Raw genomic sequence first — 18,292 nt, 5'->3', positions numbered from 1 at the left:
TCTTCAAGTCGTTATGACTGGCATCGTATATTTATCAACGACCTGCAACTTAGGATTCAATGTCTATTCTCTCAAGTTACCCCTTCTATTATGAACCCAGTACCATTCACTGCACTTATTTTTCAAGATAATTTTTCCCGTTGATAGTAATACCCCATGCGGCCGGCTGACTTTTGAGTATTAAAAAAAGCCTGGGGGATTCAGGTTCATCAGTAGACGCCTCCCGCTTCTTTATTTTCCAGTACGACCGAGTGGATGGACTATGGGCGAGCTGGCTCATGGCTGCCGCAAATGTGATGCTGCCCATCCGCCCGCCCAAGCTACACAACCATGCTTTGCATACACGCTGTGTACAACCAGCTCCCGAGCTCTGCATGGCAAAATAGCAAAATATCCCGGAGTCGATGCGTACAGCCGTTGCTGCATCCAACTTTGCGTCGCACCGCGCATGGCGGCCTCGCCACCTCTCTCCTGTCACCCACCACGGTGTCACCGAGACAGTGAATGGCCATCTGAAACCACGAGGGCGTCTTCATCAAAGAATATTCCATGGGCCTTGGTCTTTTTTGGATTTGGAACCCGGCCAGCTTCATTCAAGTACGATTCGGAACACACTGGCTCAGATGGCTTGCCAGCACCCGGAATACGGTAGCGTTCGTCAGGATCCGGTGGGGTTTCCGTCTTCCTTCTCGGCTTCGCCTAACGTGCCAAAACCACTCGACAAACGCCCAGGTACCGGTTCATCTGCCTACGGCAAGGGTCCAAAGAGCAGAGGCAGCGCCCGTTCATCTAGCCCTGCCTCACGCTTGGACAGTCTCTTCAACTCGCTGTCCTATCCAACTTAACTACATCACTTTTCCGTTTGCAATAGCCAGGGAGCCGCGGCCATGATGGATTCAATTTCTGTTCAAAGTAGCGGTGCACGGGAAGCTGCAGAAGTCCAACGCATAGTCTCAACATTAAAGCCACGCTAGACATGGGGTCGTAGACTCGACCATGACCGATGTCGTCCTGCATGCCCGCCACAACTTATGGAGCAGCAGGTTGACGCTATTCACAGCGTCACTTCAGCGACCCAACCGAGAGACTCAAGACAACATTGTAATTCCGTCGCTATGCCCAGAGGGATGTTCAAGGCTTATCCGAAATATGCTCGAATCCAGTCCTCTGTAATATGGGCAATATGACTGCCGACTGAGGAGTCCGGCGCATTGACTTTCCAGGGCAAGGTGTACACGCCTAGTCAAGGGTGGTACCTCAAGGTGGAGCGGCTTCTTGTGCTTCCCATCGGACATTTTTCTTGTGCTTGTGCGCATGCAAGCTCGTGGGGGAATAAGGGACACTATGGTGACAGCTGCAACTACCCCCCATGCAAAGCCATACAGATGGACGATCCGGACCGGGCTTCTCGAAGAGCCCCATAGTAACTCAGGAAAGGCATCGGCCTACCTTCGGATATGCACATAGGCCGGCCACAAAGGAAGTAATCCGGCTTTGGCGGTCTGACGAAAAAGACCAGTCACCATCTTCACCCGCAGCAAGCTGTCGTATCCATCGAAAAGGGAGTTCAGATCAATGATGAGTTGCTGTTTCCATGCTCATCAGTCACCACAACCACAGTCAAACATCTTCGGTACTTGATAGCCTCCCTCTCATCGCAAAGTCAGAGCCACGTGTGCCGAGTCAAGTTGACGTTGCCCTGAGATCTTCAACGTCGCAGGATGACCAGCTTTGTTCCACCACGTCGAACAACCTAGTAGACTAAGTGGCCAGATAGCACTTCATGCGGCTATCCGCAAGCCCACTCTGCAAATTCCACCCCCGTGCGCCTCCAAACACGGTACTCTTCCCTGTTTGGTCTCTGCGGGGAGCTTCTCCTATATTTGCGCTTGCAAACTTCTCCAATGACTCTGCGACTTCAACAGATGAGCTCCACAGTTCCCTGTGAAGCCCCCTGGCGGATCGATACCTGAGCTGGTGGTATCTGATGAAACTTGCCTAGCCTCGATCTCTGACCTCCAAGTAGGCCATGGGGCGTGAAGTGTGTAGCTACGAAGCGTCCAGCTCCCGCGGACGACTGGCTGACGGTTTGGGCCCTTCTGTAGGGTCTTCCATTTTCGGAAGAGGTGCGGATAATCCTGCATGGAAGCTTCCCCGGAGCCGTTTGGCTTACCCGGACTTCTAACACCGAGACGACACACGCGGTAACTTGCGGTCACCACAAAACCTTCAGGAGTAACCTCAGCCCATCAGACTTGACCTCGCGTATGCCCTTTCTGAGAGAAACATATTATGCCCACTGCCAGTCGATAGTCTCGGGGACTCCAGCTTTCCTCATCGTACCAGTCATCTATCACTTCGTGGCTTCACCTCGATACGGCAAAAGAAAGAGCGGTGGCCGGTCACAAACGGAGACCCCAGTGCTGAGAGGTCGATTCCTAGACATCGCAGCAAAGAAATCTGCACCGAGAGCGCCATAATCCAAGGAAGAGCCCCCGAGCCCCGTACTGGACTGCAAGCTCCGCTGCAGAACTGTCTGAGAAAGACGACAATCTCGGACCCCCTTGTCCAGGAAAACTTTGCCAGCGTGCTGCACGCCCGCGGATATTGAGGCGCCAACCCCCGGGACGAAGGCGTCAGGTGTTTGTCGATTGCCAAAGGGACTCTGGTTTTCTGCTGGTCCTTTTTTCCCGCCCAGTCTCGTCGGTCCTGCAGGACTTGTCTTAAGTCCCCCATCTCCCCTCTTTTAGGGACAGGTTCTCCTGCACTAGTTTATCAGGTTCTTTCCGCATCGCAGGATACACCGCTTCCAAGACACCCTCGTTCTACAAACAGCCGGAAAGATGCTTTCCGTATCCTCTCTTCTTAACCCATCGCCTCCTGGGCCGCCTCCTGCCCCTCGGTTTCCTCCAAGTCCTGCCCTGTCCCTGCCGGGAACCTGCTACTCGGACAGAGCCCCGTCACCTTACCTAGACCGACCCGTCATCCCGAAGCTCAAGATGTCCAAGGGCCCAGCCCCGATGCCAAAGTACAAACCGCGAGGCGTCATCAAGTACTATCCTTTCGAGAACTTGGATGAGACAGCCCGCCGCGAGGTCCATCATTTTCGCGTCACGCCTTTCGGACGGATCCAGGAGTCATGTGCCCACATCCCTTACAACAGCGGCAAGAAGGACTTCTTTGAGAAGACGGGACGGGAGAGCTTTGAAGGTGGGTGTTACCGACTGTCATAGGAATGCCTTTACTGACGGCTTTTCAGTCTTCAAGTACGAGTTCAAAGTTCCGGGAGAAGACAATGAGTTCACAGTTATGTGGGACTATAACGTCGGTCTTGTCCGCATGACTCCGTTCTTCAAGTGCTGCAAATACTCCAAGGTAAGGCGCCTCGATTCGTCTCCAAGAATGTGCTAACAGGTTGTAGACGGTTCCGGCGAAGATGTTGAGCCTCAATCCAGGTCTCAAAGACATTACCCACAGCATCACTGGAGGTGCAATAGCAGCTCAAGGTTAGTTGACACGGCACTTGAACTCATCCATGGAAGCTGAAGAAAAGGTTATCAGGATACTGGATGCCGTACGAATGTGCCAAGGCGGTATGCGCCACATTTTGCCACAATATCGCCGGAGCTCTCATTCCGATCTTTGGCCCGTCATTTCCGTCGTTGTGTATTCCTCCGGGTTCCCAAGACTACCAGCGCATGGTGATCGACCATCGTATTGTCGAAGATGCCATCAGGGAAGCCGACCTCTTGCGAAAGGTAAAACATCATGCCTTGCCGCCCATTGACATCGGTCACGTCTCCAACATCGATCATCGACCAATTCGCCCTTTACGGGACGACAGAAGACTTCGTCTTAACACCCGCATGATGAGCCCGTACAGCGACACTGACGGAGAGGGCCATCGCTCATGTCCCCACTCGGCATCGAGCAACGGATCGGACAGTGTTGGCTACAGCTATGGATATCAACCGGCGCCGCCACGACAATCCCAGCCACCCACATCCGGGTGGACAGCCGCAAATCGCCCGGGGCCATACCATATGGTTGACGAGAGCTATCAGTTACCCCACCCATACCTCAGCGCCGTTCCACGGTTTACCCCCTTGAACAGGCATACTGCCACCCCGCGGCCGTTGTGGGCACATAAACGGCCCATCGACCACGACGATAGCGACGGCGGCCGTGACGGCGGGGAGAGCACCCACGAAAGCAGCCCTGCTTTGAGCTTTGTCTCGGATCAGCGACGGGAAGAAGAGTCCGACGCCGAGTTGGCAGAACAGAACGCAGCACTTGGACTCATGACCCTGAAGACGGCATCCAGGAAGGAGCCTGGGTATCTCAGCGACGTGGACAGCTCTGACTCCCACCGAAACAAGCGGCGGAGGGCCACGTCGGCGTGAACGGTTCTGAAAAGAGCGGAAGCGATGATTTGAACGATATGAACGTAGTCTAGATTCCCTTGTTTGCTCGCGCAGTTGTTTTTTTCTTCTTCTCCCTTTTGGTCGGTGACGAATGATAGCTGTAGCTGGACCAGGACAACTCTGTGTCTGGCGGTGGATTAACGGTGGGGGGGGGGGCATTCGTTTCCAAGGGGGAGCGGTGTTGGACGGAGTTCAGAATGCAAAACACCTAATAACCAACCAAAGAAACGTTCGAGTCTCCGGCATTCGTAGCAATCATGAGTCTCTTTTTATCTTCGTCATCTATGTCCTCACAAATCCATCCGCCCAGAGAGACGCGTCTCGAAATCTAGCTGCTCTTCTCCGCGGCCTTCTTCAACTTGAACTCCTCGATCCACCCCTTGGCCTTGGACGAAGGCACAACGTAAACACGCATAATGTCGTCCACAACCTCGACGTTGCCGCCGCTCAGGACCTTCAGCAGCGCCGCCTTCTTCCCGACCTTGACCAGCCCGCCCTTGAGGGTCTCCATGTAGCACTCCACGCTGGCGGGGGTGTACTCCCTCTCCTCGTCCCACGGCACGGGCAGGATGTACGCCAGGTGGTCCGCGAGGCACTCCTGCTCGTTGAAGGCCTTGATGAAGTCGCTCTCCAGGTTCAGGGGGTACAGGAGCACGGCGGGGAAGCTCAGGCTCGAGGCCGGGTCGTCCTCGTCGGGGACCAGCCTCAGCTTCGCGTCCTCCATCTGCGGCGGCTGCGCCGTCTCGCGCGTCTTGATGGCCCGCGCCGCCAGCGCCGCCTTGAGCAGCATCGCCCGCCGCCGCTCCTTGGCCAGCAGCTCCGCTTCCCGCCGCGCCTTGGCGTCGGCGCGCTCGGCGGCCTTGATGATGTCCTCCGCCACGGCCTTGAGCGGCTTGTTCTCGGCGTCGAGCGCCAGCCCGCGCGCGCAGGCGTCGTCGGCCTCGGCGATGCGCCCGACCTTGAGGAGCGCGCGCGACGAGCGGTAGTAGGCCTTGAGGTTCTTGGGGTTCAGCCGCAGCGCGAAGCCGCAGTCGGTCCAGCAGGACCGGAAGTTGCCCAGCTCGAGGTGGCACGCCGCGCGGTTGACGTACAGGCTCTCGAGGACGGCCCGCTGCTTGGCGATCTCGTCGGCGTCGTCCTCGACCTCGATCTCGCGCTCCTCGGCGTCGTCGCCCTCGCCCGACGCGGCCCGCTCCGTGTGGTACGTCTTCTCGCCCCGCGCGCGCTTGCGCTCCTCGGCGGCGAGGATGTCGATGCCCTTGGTGTAGAACTCCTTGGCGTCGGCGTGCTTCCGGGCCTTGAAGCACTCGTTGCCCTGCTCCTTGAACTCCTCGCCGTTCTCGCGCGGCGTGCCCTCGTAGGCGAGCGCCTGCAGCGCCGCGAGGTCGTCGTTCTCCTCGAGCTCCGTCATGAAGAGCGGCGACTTGTTGAGGTCGGCGAAGATCTCGTCCGCCGTCTTGCCGCTGAGGAGGGCGTGCCCGGGGGGCAGCGCCGCGCCCTTTGCCGCCCCCGCGGGCTGTTGCTGCTGCTGCCCGGCGAGCATGGCGTCCGCCATCCGGTCCGTGAGCTCGTCGATTTGCATCTTTGCGACGACCCTGGCTTAATGATGATAATAATAATAATAATCAAAATTACTCTTTCCCTTTTATTTCCTTTCTTCTTCTTTTTTTACTTTTTTCTCTCCCCTCCCCAGTGAATGGTGTGACTTCTTCAGCTGTTGAGTCGCCTCTTTCTTTCTGTCTTTCTCACTCACCCACTTTCACTCTTCAGTCGAGTCCAATGAAAAAATAAAAATTGATGGTATCTTCGGTCGGCAGAATGAGTCGCTTGCGCTGTGGGTGCCGTCTCACTTGAGATTGTCGTCGTTGTGGTTGACGGCGGCGTTTGTGTGACTGAAGTGAGCGAAAATTTTGGGGCTGTGTGTTGTGGTGAGGTGAGTTTGTGGTTTTGCGGGTGGGTGGCGATTTTCATTGGGCAGAGCGTCCAAATTCTGGAGTTCATGGAGAAGCTACGAAACTCATGGAACTTCAACCAACTCGACCTCAACTGAGGTGTTGACATTACTTTTCAAAAGTGCTGGATGGTACGCTCCTGGCTCTAGGGCATAATTGCAACGACTTTTGCTGGTTTTTATCGTCATGTTGTTTTTCACCTCTTTTTTGGATCATTCGATAATTGTAACAATTCATTCCAATGCCCAGGCGGCAGCTAATTGATTTGTTCAAACCAATTCGATTCTCCCACAGTGATTAACTATACAAACGACCAAATGACCATCGCTCCTAGCGCCCAACCAATGCAGCCCAACTCCAATCAAGGCTCGCTAACAGCCCAACAAGAGACATATTTGGTCTGAATGATGCGTTCGCATCGTTCGATCCCGAACCCCAGAATTCCAAACCCAGTCCCTAACGCCGTTCCGTTTCGCCCGTGAAAAACAAACTCCCCGTCTATACCCCTTTACATGTCTTTTTGGATCGTAAAACATCTTGAACTCCCCTCGTCGTACTCCCATCTCTCGGTGCGCCTTTGCACAACCCCCCTTCAAACATGTTCGTAACACTCGTCTCTCATGGCACTTTCATTCATCGTCGGAAAACAACTCCGTGATGGAAACTCGAGACTCTTTCTTGCACAGGGAAGGCTGAGCATCCTCCTCGCTCACTTCGTCCTTGTGCTCACGTTTCACGGAGAAGCACTGGACCGCGCCAATGACAGCCACGAATGCACTGCCGTACCAGGCCAGCGCGGTACAGTCAACCTTGCTTCCAAAAGTGTACAACCACCCGGCAACTGGCGGCGCAATCATGCGGAAACCAGCAGCGGCGCTCGCGGCCAGGCCGTTGACCTTGCCTAGGGCCTTGGGTGTAGGGGTGGCCTCCTTGAGCAAGATCAAGAGCAGAGGGTACAGGATGATCGAGAGGACGTTGCGGATAGCGAGGCAGAAGTAGATGCCGGCATACAACAGCGACTCAGGAACAAAGAGCAGGCTCGGTACCATGACGTAGGCAATCGGGTGGAGCACGGTAACGATAATGAACAGGCGATAGACTCCCAGTCTCTCGGCGGCAAAGGGGAAGATGACGGCCTGGACGATGAGCGCAATAACACCGTTGACTGCCATAATCATGCCCACTGCACGGAGTGAGATACCGAGACCGCCAGGCGAGTAGAAAGGACTTGACGGTGAGGCGAGAAGGGAAATGGGGTTGGCTGCGGCGCGGTCGTCTTCGAAGAAGATGGGGAGCAGGTGGTCGTAAGTCATCGAGTGGTACGTGAAGATGCAGAGGGCGCCGATCAGCGAGAGGATGCGCTTGGTGTAGATGTTGTAGGGTTGCTCCGGCTTCTTTTCTGAAGCCTTGGTGTTGCGGTCGCGGACCGTTCCGTAGTTGTCGTCTCTCAGGTCGACGGCGGGTCTCTTCATAGCATCCGACGTCTCCAGCAAAGGAGTCTCTTCCGACGCATAAGTGTCATCGGGAAGGGAGACACGGGGCTGCATGTCGGGGTGGGTCTCCTCCAGGAGGAAATAGCCCAGGACGATGCTGATAAACAACAGTACAGCGCACACAAGGTTGGGCAAGAGGTAAGGGTAGCGATAGAACAAGCCACCGGCAGGGAAGATGTTGGGGAATGCATCGTGGGGATCAGCAAAGGTGCCGCCAATGAAGGGGCCGATTATGGTGCCAATGGACCACACGAAGGGCATAACAGAAAAGGCACGGGCTACGGAATTAGCATGATGTGTGGCTGAAGATAGCGGAGAGGGAAACTTACGCTCATGCTCGGGCTTGGTGACCAGTTCGCCGACCATGGTCTGAATAACACCGATGTTGCCGTTGAGAAGACCGCCGATGGCTCTGCCGATCAGAGCGATCCAGATGTTGGAGGCGAAGCCGACCATGACCATGCTGAACATAGTGCCGATGCATCCTAGGAGAAGTACTGGTTTTCTTCCGACTCGGTCAGAAAGACCGCCCCAGTACATGCCCATCAGGGCCTCCGCGAGGGAGAAGGACGAGATGAGAAGGCCGGCGTAGAACGAGGCATCTCCAGCATCGCCGATTTCGAATCTCTTGACAAGTGCCCAGGCATAGGGAAAGATGGAGGTGAGGGCAATGGGCTCGGCAAGACGGACGATAGCTGGGATTGTGGCGTTAGTATACGAGTGGCTGGCTGGTGATGGTGGTGGTGGTAGTGGTGGTGGTGAAAAAAAAATGCGGGAAGGGTGGGCTGCAAAAGGCGAGACAGAGAATGCCAGCAGCGGGAATGTGAAACTTACCAAGAAGGAAGAGCTGTGTGGTGGGGAAGTCGTCCGGATTGCGAGGGCTTTTCTGAATGGTTAGGGCCATTGTCTCTCGACTTGGTTCAAGTCTTACGATGCGACAGAAACACTCGACGAGATCTACTGGAACGTAGGACTGGAGGAGCGGAATGTCGGGATGCGTCCACGCTTATACACGTTTCTGGTCTCTTGGTCCGTTGGCGGTGACGTCTTGGAAGACAGAGAGACACAGGAAGAGATTTCGTCCGTTCTCAGATGGTTGATGGTGAGGAAGAGCGAGAGGAATGCAAACAAGAGCGGAAGCAGGAGGGGGAGGGAGGTAAATATTGGTTCTTGGACGTGGATCCGTGGACGATAACGGCTTTCGGAGATGATGAAAAGCGCTTGCAGAGCCCCGGGGTACCAGACGGGACTAGAATCAAAGAAGGATGGCGGATGCAAGCGGGACACATAGCCGGCGGGTGTTGTGGTGAAGCGAGTTGGGTGTCTTGGTCCCTGGTGTGAGGAATGCATATGACGGGCGGCGAGAGCGAGCATGAGAGAGAGCACGAGGAGAGCAACATGTTTTCCTCCCCACCGATACGATACGACTTACACTACGCTAGACCGTCCTTCAACACAGTAGTACAGTGCGGCGGGGCTCTGCCGAGCTGCAAAGCCTGCAGCGACAGGTGGGGCGCTCAGGGAAATGCAGTTTCCAGACCGATGGCATCCAAGGAAAGCAGCAAGTCTGGACGCACGGCGACAGGGAAGAGGGCAGCTTCGCAGTTGTCTGCGCATGCACGGAGCAGCTCATGCGCAGGCACTTGCGGGCCCAGGTTGCCTTTCTATGCAGATATGGGGGATGGAAGCGGGCCCGGACTGTGATATATGCATAAGTGGCGCTGTGGACCATGCGGGTGACGGGGGAGGGATCTCGCGCTAACCTGGCGTCGTCTTTTGGGAGCGCACGGGCTCTAGAGGAATATCCGCCTGCAACTTGCGCTACGATTCCTTGCAAACACAGTAGCTCGGCGGTGACTGTCGTGTGGGTGTGTGGTGGGCATTTTTCCCCTTGGTGGGTGAAAGCAAGGTACGCTACACAACCAAGGACAGACACCAGCGAGGCCGGCTGTCGGTCGTCGGCTCCTCGGGCCAAGTGAGGCGGCGAACCAGACATCTGCTTCATGCTTCTTTCCTTCTTGCCTCCCACCCGCTGACCACATCACACGCGCACTTGTCCCAGCATCTTCGAAACCTATTATTGGACAATCCGTGCTTGTCAGCAAACCACACACACATACACACGTAGCTCGACACCAGTCGTTAGCAGAGCCCCTTTCCGAGGGGGACAACTACTCGCAACTCCCAGAGAGGCGAGTTGTCCTCGCCGAGAACCACCCCGTGCTGTGTTTCCCCTTTGCTCGTGTCGACTTGCCCACCATTGAGTCGAGGCGATTCCGCCGTGCTCGTGGATCGTCATCCGTGTCACCAGAGGGTTGTGGTGTAGTGGACGACTGCCGACCGTTCCACGCGAATGCCGAGTTCTGGTCGTCTTTCCCGGGCCGGGGGGCCACAATCTCACCGCATGGGTTACGAGTTGGAATCCAAGATGATGCATAGCACGGCCAACATCGACTGAGAAGATTCTTGAAAGCTCCACGGATCATCAGTTTTGGCCCGGTCCAGAGTGCCCGCTGTGCCCCGGCTCGTCTGGCAGCGAAATTGCCTGCCCTGCTGCTGTTGCCCACTTTCCCACGGCTTCCCTGCGCTTTCTCCAACTCATGGCCCAATTCTGTCACGGCTGCGTGTGCTATTGGCTGGCGCCTCCGGTGCACTGCACTTCACCTTGGGACGACCGGGACCGATTGGGCCGCATCGCTCAGCACTGTGCTACGGCTCCAGTTTCTCGCCAGCTAGTGGTAGTGTACGCCGCATCCTTGTATCCGAGCTCGTTAGTCATTGGCGCTCCTGATTGGACGGCGCTCTCGACCCTCCCGACTCGACTTTGTCAGTCAATCCCCTCCGCCACCACACAAGCCTCCAAATTTCCCAGCAACCTCGACACTCATCCTCCTGCTGTGTACGGTATGCGCTACTGCGACCCAGCATGTGCACACTTCAGACGACACCAGATGACTGTCGCGAGTCCACTTGGAGGGTGGAAGGAGAACACATCGCCTGACTTGGGTTATTTCCGTTTTCGTCAATATTTTACGAATTCAATGTTCCCTGTCACTTTTTCCAAGCCCTTTGAGGTTGCGGCGGGGAACGAGCAATCCACATGTGCCGCAGACCTTCAAATTTTCCGTATCTGCGGCAGACAATCTCGAGCCGCCTTCCAAAGTCCATCATCTTCAACAACGAACGATGCCGTGTGCAGGGATTCAAAGGCGTGATGACGCCGTGGAACCTCTCAAGAGGCTCACGTCACACACGAAACGGATGAGTAGCATGTGAAGCGATCGATTCAGACTGCAACGATATCTTGAATCTATTCCTTGCTAAGCCCGGACCTGGCTTGACGCCGCGCAGCGAGGACAGGCTGGGCGAGCGGCATTCGAACCAGGGCCGGGACAAAAACAAGCCCATACATCCATCCATCCATCCATCCACTTTGCAACCCCTCTAGCGTCACCGATCCCAGCGCCGACGTCGGTCGTCCCCAGTCCTGGTCGTTGCATTTGTTGACAGGCACCACGCATGTCCTGCCCTGCCCTGCCCTCACCTCCGCAACACTCGTTCACGCTGGTCGCCACATACGGTTTCGAGGTCGATGCGACGCTCCGCACCGCTCATCAAATGTCCCGGACTGCACTTTGCCTATTCATCGACGAGCCACAATGGCCGCGAAGGGCACGCTGCGTCCATCCTTCCCTGCAGTGAAACCTGTGCTCGTCGCATCATGTCCAGTTCGAGGTGGCCGGTATGTTGGCGGCCCAGTAGGAGATGATTGTCGTTATATCTGCCTGCGAGATAACGATGATGAAATTCACGCCATGCTGCAATGCCTGGGGTTCTTATCTTGGGCTGGCATGAAATTATGCTTTTTGCAGCTCACCTCGAATGACACGCACCACCATGCTCGCTAGCGCCGCCCGCAGCCCGTCCCCACCGCTACTACACTCCGTGTTCTAGTCACCTCCACCGCCCACATGCAACGCCGCTAGACCATCCCGGAATACCGCCTACTTGCATTTACCGCTTATCCCCTTTTCCCTCCTCGGTAGCATGCTCCCCGAACCTCCATCCTCTTCCCAACACGACTGCTGGGCCGACCATCCAACTCCACCGACTTTTTCGACCAAACAGTCCTCCCACCTAACAACGCCCTCACACCCCAATGGCGGGTTTACTGCAGTTATTCGCCTTTCCTCCCTCTTTTCAGGCTCTTCATCGTTCAAATCTGTCGTCAAAGCACACCCCCGTTCCTCAATGTCGAATCTGTTCCTCGCCGCCCCGCATCCCCATCTGCAGGCATCACTTCCGGTCGGCCCCATGACAGGGTTCTTCATGGGAACTTGCGCTAGTTCCCGTTGGGAATCCTTGGGGGGGTGTGAAGCCCGTGACGAGTGGGGTGCGTGGCACTCGGTCACTAACGACGCTCTTTGACTTCGTCCCATTCACACGTGTAGAGGTCAACAGTTTTAGACCACAAGCCTACTGCCTAGTTTTGAAAGCTTGTGGCGATGGCTAGCAAAGCCAGCCACCACATTGTTTTTGTTTCTCTGTCCTCCAAGGAGTATACCGTTCGAGAAACTTGGGGCTCAACGTCCGCCGATCCTGGCCAATCATGGACATGTGCCGCACCTCGCTGCCAGCACGGCTGCATGGCTGCATGGCCCACCAGAAGTGTGCTACAAAAACCAGCAAGGTTGCCACCACGACACCATCCATTCCATCGTGAATAGAAATGCAATTTAGCGCCGCTCACATTGGCATCTTCGATATCGATGCTTAAATCCCAAATTGGACGTCTTAAAGACCAACACAAGGGTGTGCCATGGTCCCTGATGTCGGGCCCCACCCACCCCGCGCACGCCATCCTATAAGGCTCTGACGACCTCGCCAACCCCCACGCTGTTGACGTCGTCAAAGGAGCCGCCTTCAACGTCGTCTCTGGTTTGTGTATACAAGGCAGGGTAGAGTCTGGATTGCTCCATGTGTTCTGCATTATAAAAAAAAAACAGCCTTCTTCATACGTGATGACGCCGCAGCCTTGCTGCTTGGCATTGGGCGACTTACTCGTCAATTTCGGGTGGAGCACATTGAATCGATACAGCACATCTACGCCTTACCCCTGAATTGCCAAATTCTATACGGCTTACAAGACTGGTAACACACGATGCTGCTGGCCGGTTGTGTCTCACCCACTGTCTCACTGTCACGCCGAATCGGGCGGTCCACTCTGGTGTAACATTTCAACGCCAAGCTGGGATCTACGTGTTTTCGAGCCTCTCTGGAGCGTGCTCAGGTGGAGGTGAGTGTAACCAAGACATTGATTCAACAACAAAACGCCTCCAGGTACCATGAAATGCAGGAAAGCGCATCACAGTTGCAGAGCTTGTTTTAGCACGTGACCGCGGGTTTTTCTTTTTCTTCGCGATAATTAAAGAGACTAGCAAAAGAAGGTGCTCTCGTTTCTGGTCGGGTTTACAGTGAGAAGGAATAGGATGATGCCGCGGTCTTAATTTCGTCTTGCTGTTGGTGCCATCTGCATCTTGAACGAGCTTGCAGGCCTCCCATGAGCTACGAAGCAATGGCCGATCCCAATGAACATACTTTCTAGCTAGGCAATCAGGGGGCAAATCCAAAACGAATGCATGAGAGACATAAATGAGACGATGATACGGACATTGACTGGTGGCACTACAGCGGAGCTCAAGTCCCAGATATATAAATTTGTTAGCTGCAACATGGACAAATAGTTACCCGGTGATGGTGGGTGCTTCCGCGGCCTGTACTTGTTGCCCAATGGATAAGTCTATATCGAGGCACCGGAAAGGCCGGGTGTTTGTTTACCGATGACAAGAAATGAGGGGGACACCAAAACTTGGACATAAGCGGACAACGGAATTTAATCCATTTCTCTGTCCGAAGACACCGGACAGTTGCTATACATCTAGTTTGAAGGAAACCAAAGTCTCTTCACTTATAATTCGTCAGATGCTTTTGTGAGTGGAAAGGTATATATGTGTATTATTTTTCATGTGAATAAAGAATCGATAAATAGAAACTTTGCGCTTAACATGTGTTGCAGCAAACGGAAGCAAGCAGCGTCGCCATGGCTCCCCGAAATATGGTACATGATAACGACAGGGCATTATTGCGTAATATTGTCGATCAGTACCCCCGCCGCGTCGATTCTCGGAAGCCCCAGCCCCAGCAGTTGTGATCCCCGAGCACTAACAGTTTTCAAGATGGCATGTGTTCGTTGCCGCGATGGCTCTCGAAGAAATGACCGTCACGCCTCGCTCATCCGCCCTCCGAAGCCTATCAACAGGGTAGTTGGGCTATCTCGTACAGTCACGCAATCTCTTGCATGAGGGGTCTCCGGTTTCCCGCCGGGTATCACGTATCCAATGACGACAGAGGTGGAAGGGCCGGGCGAGTCAAAATCGTATAGTGTATTTGAAATCTGGGCTCGTATGCATGCGCTGTACGTCCTCGGGCCGCCCGCCTCAACCCGGTGGCCTTGGGGTACTGCTTCTCTGTGCTGTTACTCGTGGCCTTTGGGGCGCGTGGAAAGTGGCATTATCGCCAAACGTAACGCCCCGAAGAGCCGCCCCGTCCTCCTTGGCATGATTGGGCCGAAACATAAGAGCAAAAGCAAAAGAAAGGAATCGGTAAACGAAACATGTACAAGACACGGGTGGCAACCATGGAACTGGGACAGCGAACTGCAGGTAAAGCCATGCCGCAAATCAAAGGCGAGGAACACGATCTTGCTCGTGGGGATGGCATGTGGGATACTCCGATAGATGATACCCGGTTGCCGTCCATCCCCTCACCTCTCCCTCTTGTTGGTAATGGAGCTCTCGTCATGTAATTGAACAAGTCTACCGCCCGGCTTCAGCACCCACCTGACGAGTACCAAGGATTTCCTCTGTTACACGGTTCGCCGTTGATTAGGAGGCAGCGGTCCTGCTGACATGGCTGGGCCACGTCCTGGGTGCAGAATCTCTATTACCTAGCAAAACGTACGGAGGAGGCAAGAAATGCTTCCTCTCCCCGACTACGTAGCGGACCGGAGTCATTCGGTCTACCTCAGGGTGAACGGACCGTTCAAGGGAGGTTGGTCCCAAAGGCACAAAGTTAGGGTCATGGTCGCGCCTCTTTCGTACGGTTGGCCTCGCGTCTACAAAGGGGTCGAAGAAAAGTCTACCCTCAGTAGGGGGAAAAGCTGGCAGTCCCGCCTTGTCAAACCCCCGCCGGTATGCCTGGCACGGATCAACAAGATGGCACACGAGATCTTTGGTCCAGTGGCTAGCACAAAATGAGCGTGGAATTCCTCGTTGGTAGGATCTTTTCTCTTCCAGATACCGACAAGCTTTTCCCGATAACCTCGTGCAAAGTCGTCCAAGTGCGACGATGCTTACACCATCCCGATACCCACAGGATGACCGCGATCAAGATAGTGACGATGACCTTTACGGCGGTCCGAAAGTTGCCTTTCCTTTCCGCACTGAAATGGGGACGAGACAACCATCGCAGCGGCGCAAATATTCCGGCGGTCGACGTTGACTGGGCACCACCTGGGTCAATTCTGGCCGGTGTTCCGTTACCTTTACTTCTATGGGTGTTTCCAGGTGTTTATGCTGATTGCCAAGTGTTCAGATGGACGCCGGGGTTGGCATCAAATTCATTTGACTTGGAGAAGCAGCTGCTGCTCGACAACGGAAGACGATGATTCGAGTTCCTGAAGCCCCTCGACGAGTAGCCTGCTTGTCCTCCGCGACACCCGTGCTCAGCCGGCGACTTTCGTGAGAACTACAGTGGCCGCCGTGTACGCTCCCTGCGCCTCTCCTGTCTCCTCTCCTTGAATTGCCAACTTTGTACAGACGGTTCCTCCAAGCCTCGTGTTTGGACTTAACACGCATCTCAGCCTCGGCCTTGCAAGCACGCTTCTGCTTTTCCGTCACAAACAAGATCACAACCCCCCTCCGAGCCATCTAAGGGACTAAACAAAAGACGTCATGGCTGCCTTTCCAACATCATCAGATATATACATACCTGCTCAAGAAACGGGGTTTGGGAACGCACGATGATGCAGAAAACAAGCGCCCTTGTTCTCCTCTTGCACTTCAAAAACCAGCTCAGACGCGCGCATGAACCACCTGTTTAATCCCGAAGAAAAGGGGTTGCCGGTCGAGGCCCGACCAGCCATCATCCGATCCGCGTCTTATGAGGTTTTTGGACGGCCTTGCATTGTTCGCAGAGTTGGTTTCGTCCCAATTCATCATCACACCTCCTTCCAGGATGGGATGGTCATCTTCCAAAGTACCTTGCCGTATAGAAAGACGAAACACGTCAAATTGGAAGCTCACTCCGCCATCTCATCATTTTCTTGTTTTGTTATGCAGCCGCGGAGTTTACATGTAAGCTCCAGCGACCTCTAAAATCGGTTGGCTATATTCAAGAACAGAATCTATAAATATCGACAAGAACATTTTGCCTGGCCAGAGGTACACACGGCCGCGAGAATCCTCATTGTCTATTCGAATTTCATTTTCATTCATCATCGCAGTCATATCCCGGCAACACTCTCTCCCCAACTCTTTTCAGTTAGCCTTGGCGAGTACGAAGGGGCGCCCTCCCTCTAGACGGAGTAATCCAGCTTGCCGTCCCCGAGCACGCCCCAAAACTCCTCCACAATCTCCTTCTGCCCGCTCGGCGCGCCCCGGACGGCGAGGTAGACCCGCTCGTCGACGGCGGGGTCCCAGACCCCCGGGTTGCCACCGGCCATGATGCCGCCGGCCTCGGTGAGGATGCACCACCCGGCGCAGACGTCCCACGCCCAGCACCCGCCCTCCCAGTACATGTCCAGCTGGCCGGCCGCCACGGCGGCGATGTTCAGCGCCGCGGAGCCCAGGGCGCGCATCGAGTGCACCATGGCGCCGCCGCTTTCCTTGGTCGCCGCGAGCTTCTTGAACGTCTCCGCCTTGAGGTCGAAATTGGGGCCGTCGCGCGTCGACCCCCACTCGCACGCCAGCAGCGCGCTGTCGAGCCCCTTGAGCGGCACGGGGCTCCGGGCCAGGGGCAGGCGCTGCGGGGCGCCGCCCGCGCGGCGCATGTAGCTTCCCTTGCCCTTGATTGCCGTGAATAGGAGGTCCTGGAAGGGGTTGTAGATGACGCCGACGACGGGGACGCGGTCGACGGCCAGGCCCAGGGAGATGCAGGCGTCGGGGAAGGAGTGGACGAAGTTCGTGGTGCCGTCGATGGGGTCGACGACGAAGGTCGGCTCCGGGCCGAGGCGGGTGCCCTTTGTGTATGTCTCCTCGCCCATGAAGGAGACCGAGGGGTAGGCGGAGGAGAGACGGGTCGAAACCATCTTCTCGACGGCCTGGTCTGTTTCGGTGACGATGTCGACGGCTGGGAGGCGGGGGGTACAATGTCAGCTGGAGCTCAAACCGGGGGGGAGGGGGGACAGAATACGCACAGTTGAGCTTGGTTCCCTGGTCAATTGACGACGGGTTCGCGGCGAGGATCATCTTGCCCGCCTCGCTGGCGATGTCGAGGAGGGTATCGTGGATCTCTTGGAGGTTGAGGTCCGCCATCTTTGCTGTTGCTGATGGTGTTGGCGGGGTGGTGGTTTCGGCAGGCACAAGAGGAACTCAATTGAGCAGGAAAAGGACGAATTGGGCCGTATCGAAGTCGTAAACGATAAAAGGGGGTTCGTAATTGTCGTGGTTATGTCGATCAGCCGATCCCTTTTTTTTCCCTCTTCTGTTTTTTGGAGTTCAAGTTCCAACCCTTTGGAGGGGCAGAGCGGGAGGGGAGCAACGAAATGATGGCGGGGTTTTGGGGGGATGAGGTCACAGCTGGCGGGCACTGTGGGGAAAGCGGGCGGTTCTCACCCTTCCCACTCCCACTCCCAGTGCAGTTGGAATGTGAGTCGTCGTCCCCCCGCCCACCACTTCCCCGACCCCGGGGGGCTTGTCGTCGTTGCGACAGGCCGGGGAGTGGTGCTTGGCGGGCTCGGATCAGGCGGGCGGACAGGGACCCGGAGGGTGGTGGGCCAATGGCACGTTGCGAATGGGGCATGCGACGATGGGAAAGCTCGAATCAGGCGACGTCGAGACGAGGTTCGCAACGTCGTTGCCCAATCAACTGGCGGGGGACCGGCCGACTCAAATTGAAATTTGACCGTCACTATATCCGGAGCGCTGTCCAAGTTTCTCGCCGGGTTGCCCGGCGGGATGCCGGAAACGGCCTGTCTTGGTTCCACAACCCTCGCTCTGGCCAGAGGAAAACATCAAGAAACACCGAGGAGCACACGGCTGCAAAGGCCTCGTCGATCGCGGTTCAATGTGGTTGTATTTGCTCCCGCAAAAATGACATAAAAGCAATGAGGAAAACCCAACGCCTTGGGATTCGCATAAGAAAC

At 55.6% G+C, this 18,292-nt stretch overlaps 4 protein-coding genes across 4 annotated transcripts; 1 reads left to right on the top strand and 3 right to left on the bottom strand.

Annotated features, from left to right (window-relative positions):
- Positions 1-2,843: 2,843 nt before the first annotated feature.
- EsH8_IX_000533 (uncharacterized protein) lies at positions 2,844-4,403 on the top strand (the record flags this gene model as incomplete). Its single annotated transcript, XM_083266869.1, has 4 exons — positions 2,844-3,210; positions 3,260-3,375; positions 3,422-3,506; positions 3,562-4,403. 4 exons carry the CDS (start codon positions 2,844-2,846, stop codon positions 4,401-4,403), a joined length of 1,410 nt encoding a protein of 469 aa, XP_083130434.1.
- A 349-nt stretch (positions 4,404-4,752) lies between these two features.
- On the bottom strand, positions 4,753-6,006 carry EsH8_IX_000532 (uncharacterized protein; the record flags this gene model as incomplete). Its single annotated transcript, XM_083266868.1, has 1 exon — positions 4,753-6,006. The coding sequence occupies one exon, from the start codon at positions 6,004-6,006 to the stop codon at positions 4,753-4,755; it is 1,254 nt and encodes a 417-aa protein (XP_083130433.1).
- Positions 6,007-7,005: 999 nt separating this feature from the next.
- On the bottom strand, positions 7,006-8,773 carry EsH8_IX_000531 (major facilitator superfamily domain-containing protein; the record flags this gene model as incomplete). Its single annotated transcript, XM_083266867.1, has 3 exons — positions 7,006-8,147; positions 8,199-8,564; positions 8,704-8,773. 3 exons carry the CDS (start codon positions 8,771-8,773, stop codon positions 7,006-7,008), a joined length of 1,578 nt encoding a protein of 525 aa, XP_083130432.1.
- Positions 8,774-16,504: 7,731 nt separating this feature from the next.
- Positions 16,505-17,462, bottom strand: EsH8_IX_000530 (inositol monophosphatase family protein; the record flags this gene model as incomplete). Its single annotated transcript, XM_083266866.1, has 2 exons — positions 16,505-17,277; positions 17,345-17,462. 2 exons carry the CDS (start codon positions 17,460-17,462, stop codon positions 16,505-16,507), a joined length of 891 nt encoding a protein of 296 aa, XP_083130431.1.
- Between the last annotated feature and the right edge of the window lie 830 nt (positions 17,463-18,292).

The sequence above is a fragment of the Colletotrichum jinshuiense genome, chromosome 9, assembly GCF_051148585.1.
Source record: "Colletotrichum jinshuiense chromosome 9, complete sequence".
Classification (NCBI taxonomy): domain Eukaryota; kingdom Fungi; phylum Ascomycota; class Sordariomycetes; order Glomerellales; family Glomerellaceae; genus Colletotrichum; species Colletotrichum jinshuiense.
Note: the sequence above shows the minus strand (reverse complement) of the source record. Positions and strands in the feature narration are given on the sequence as shown.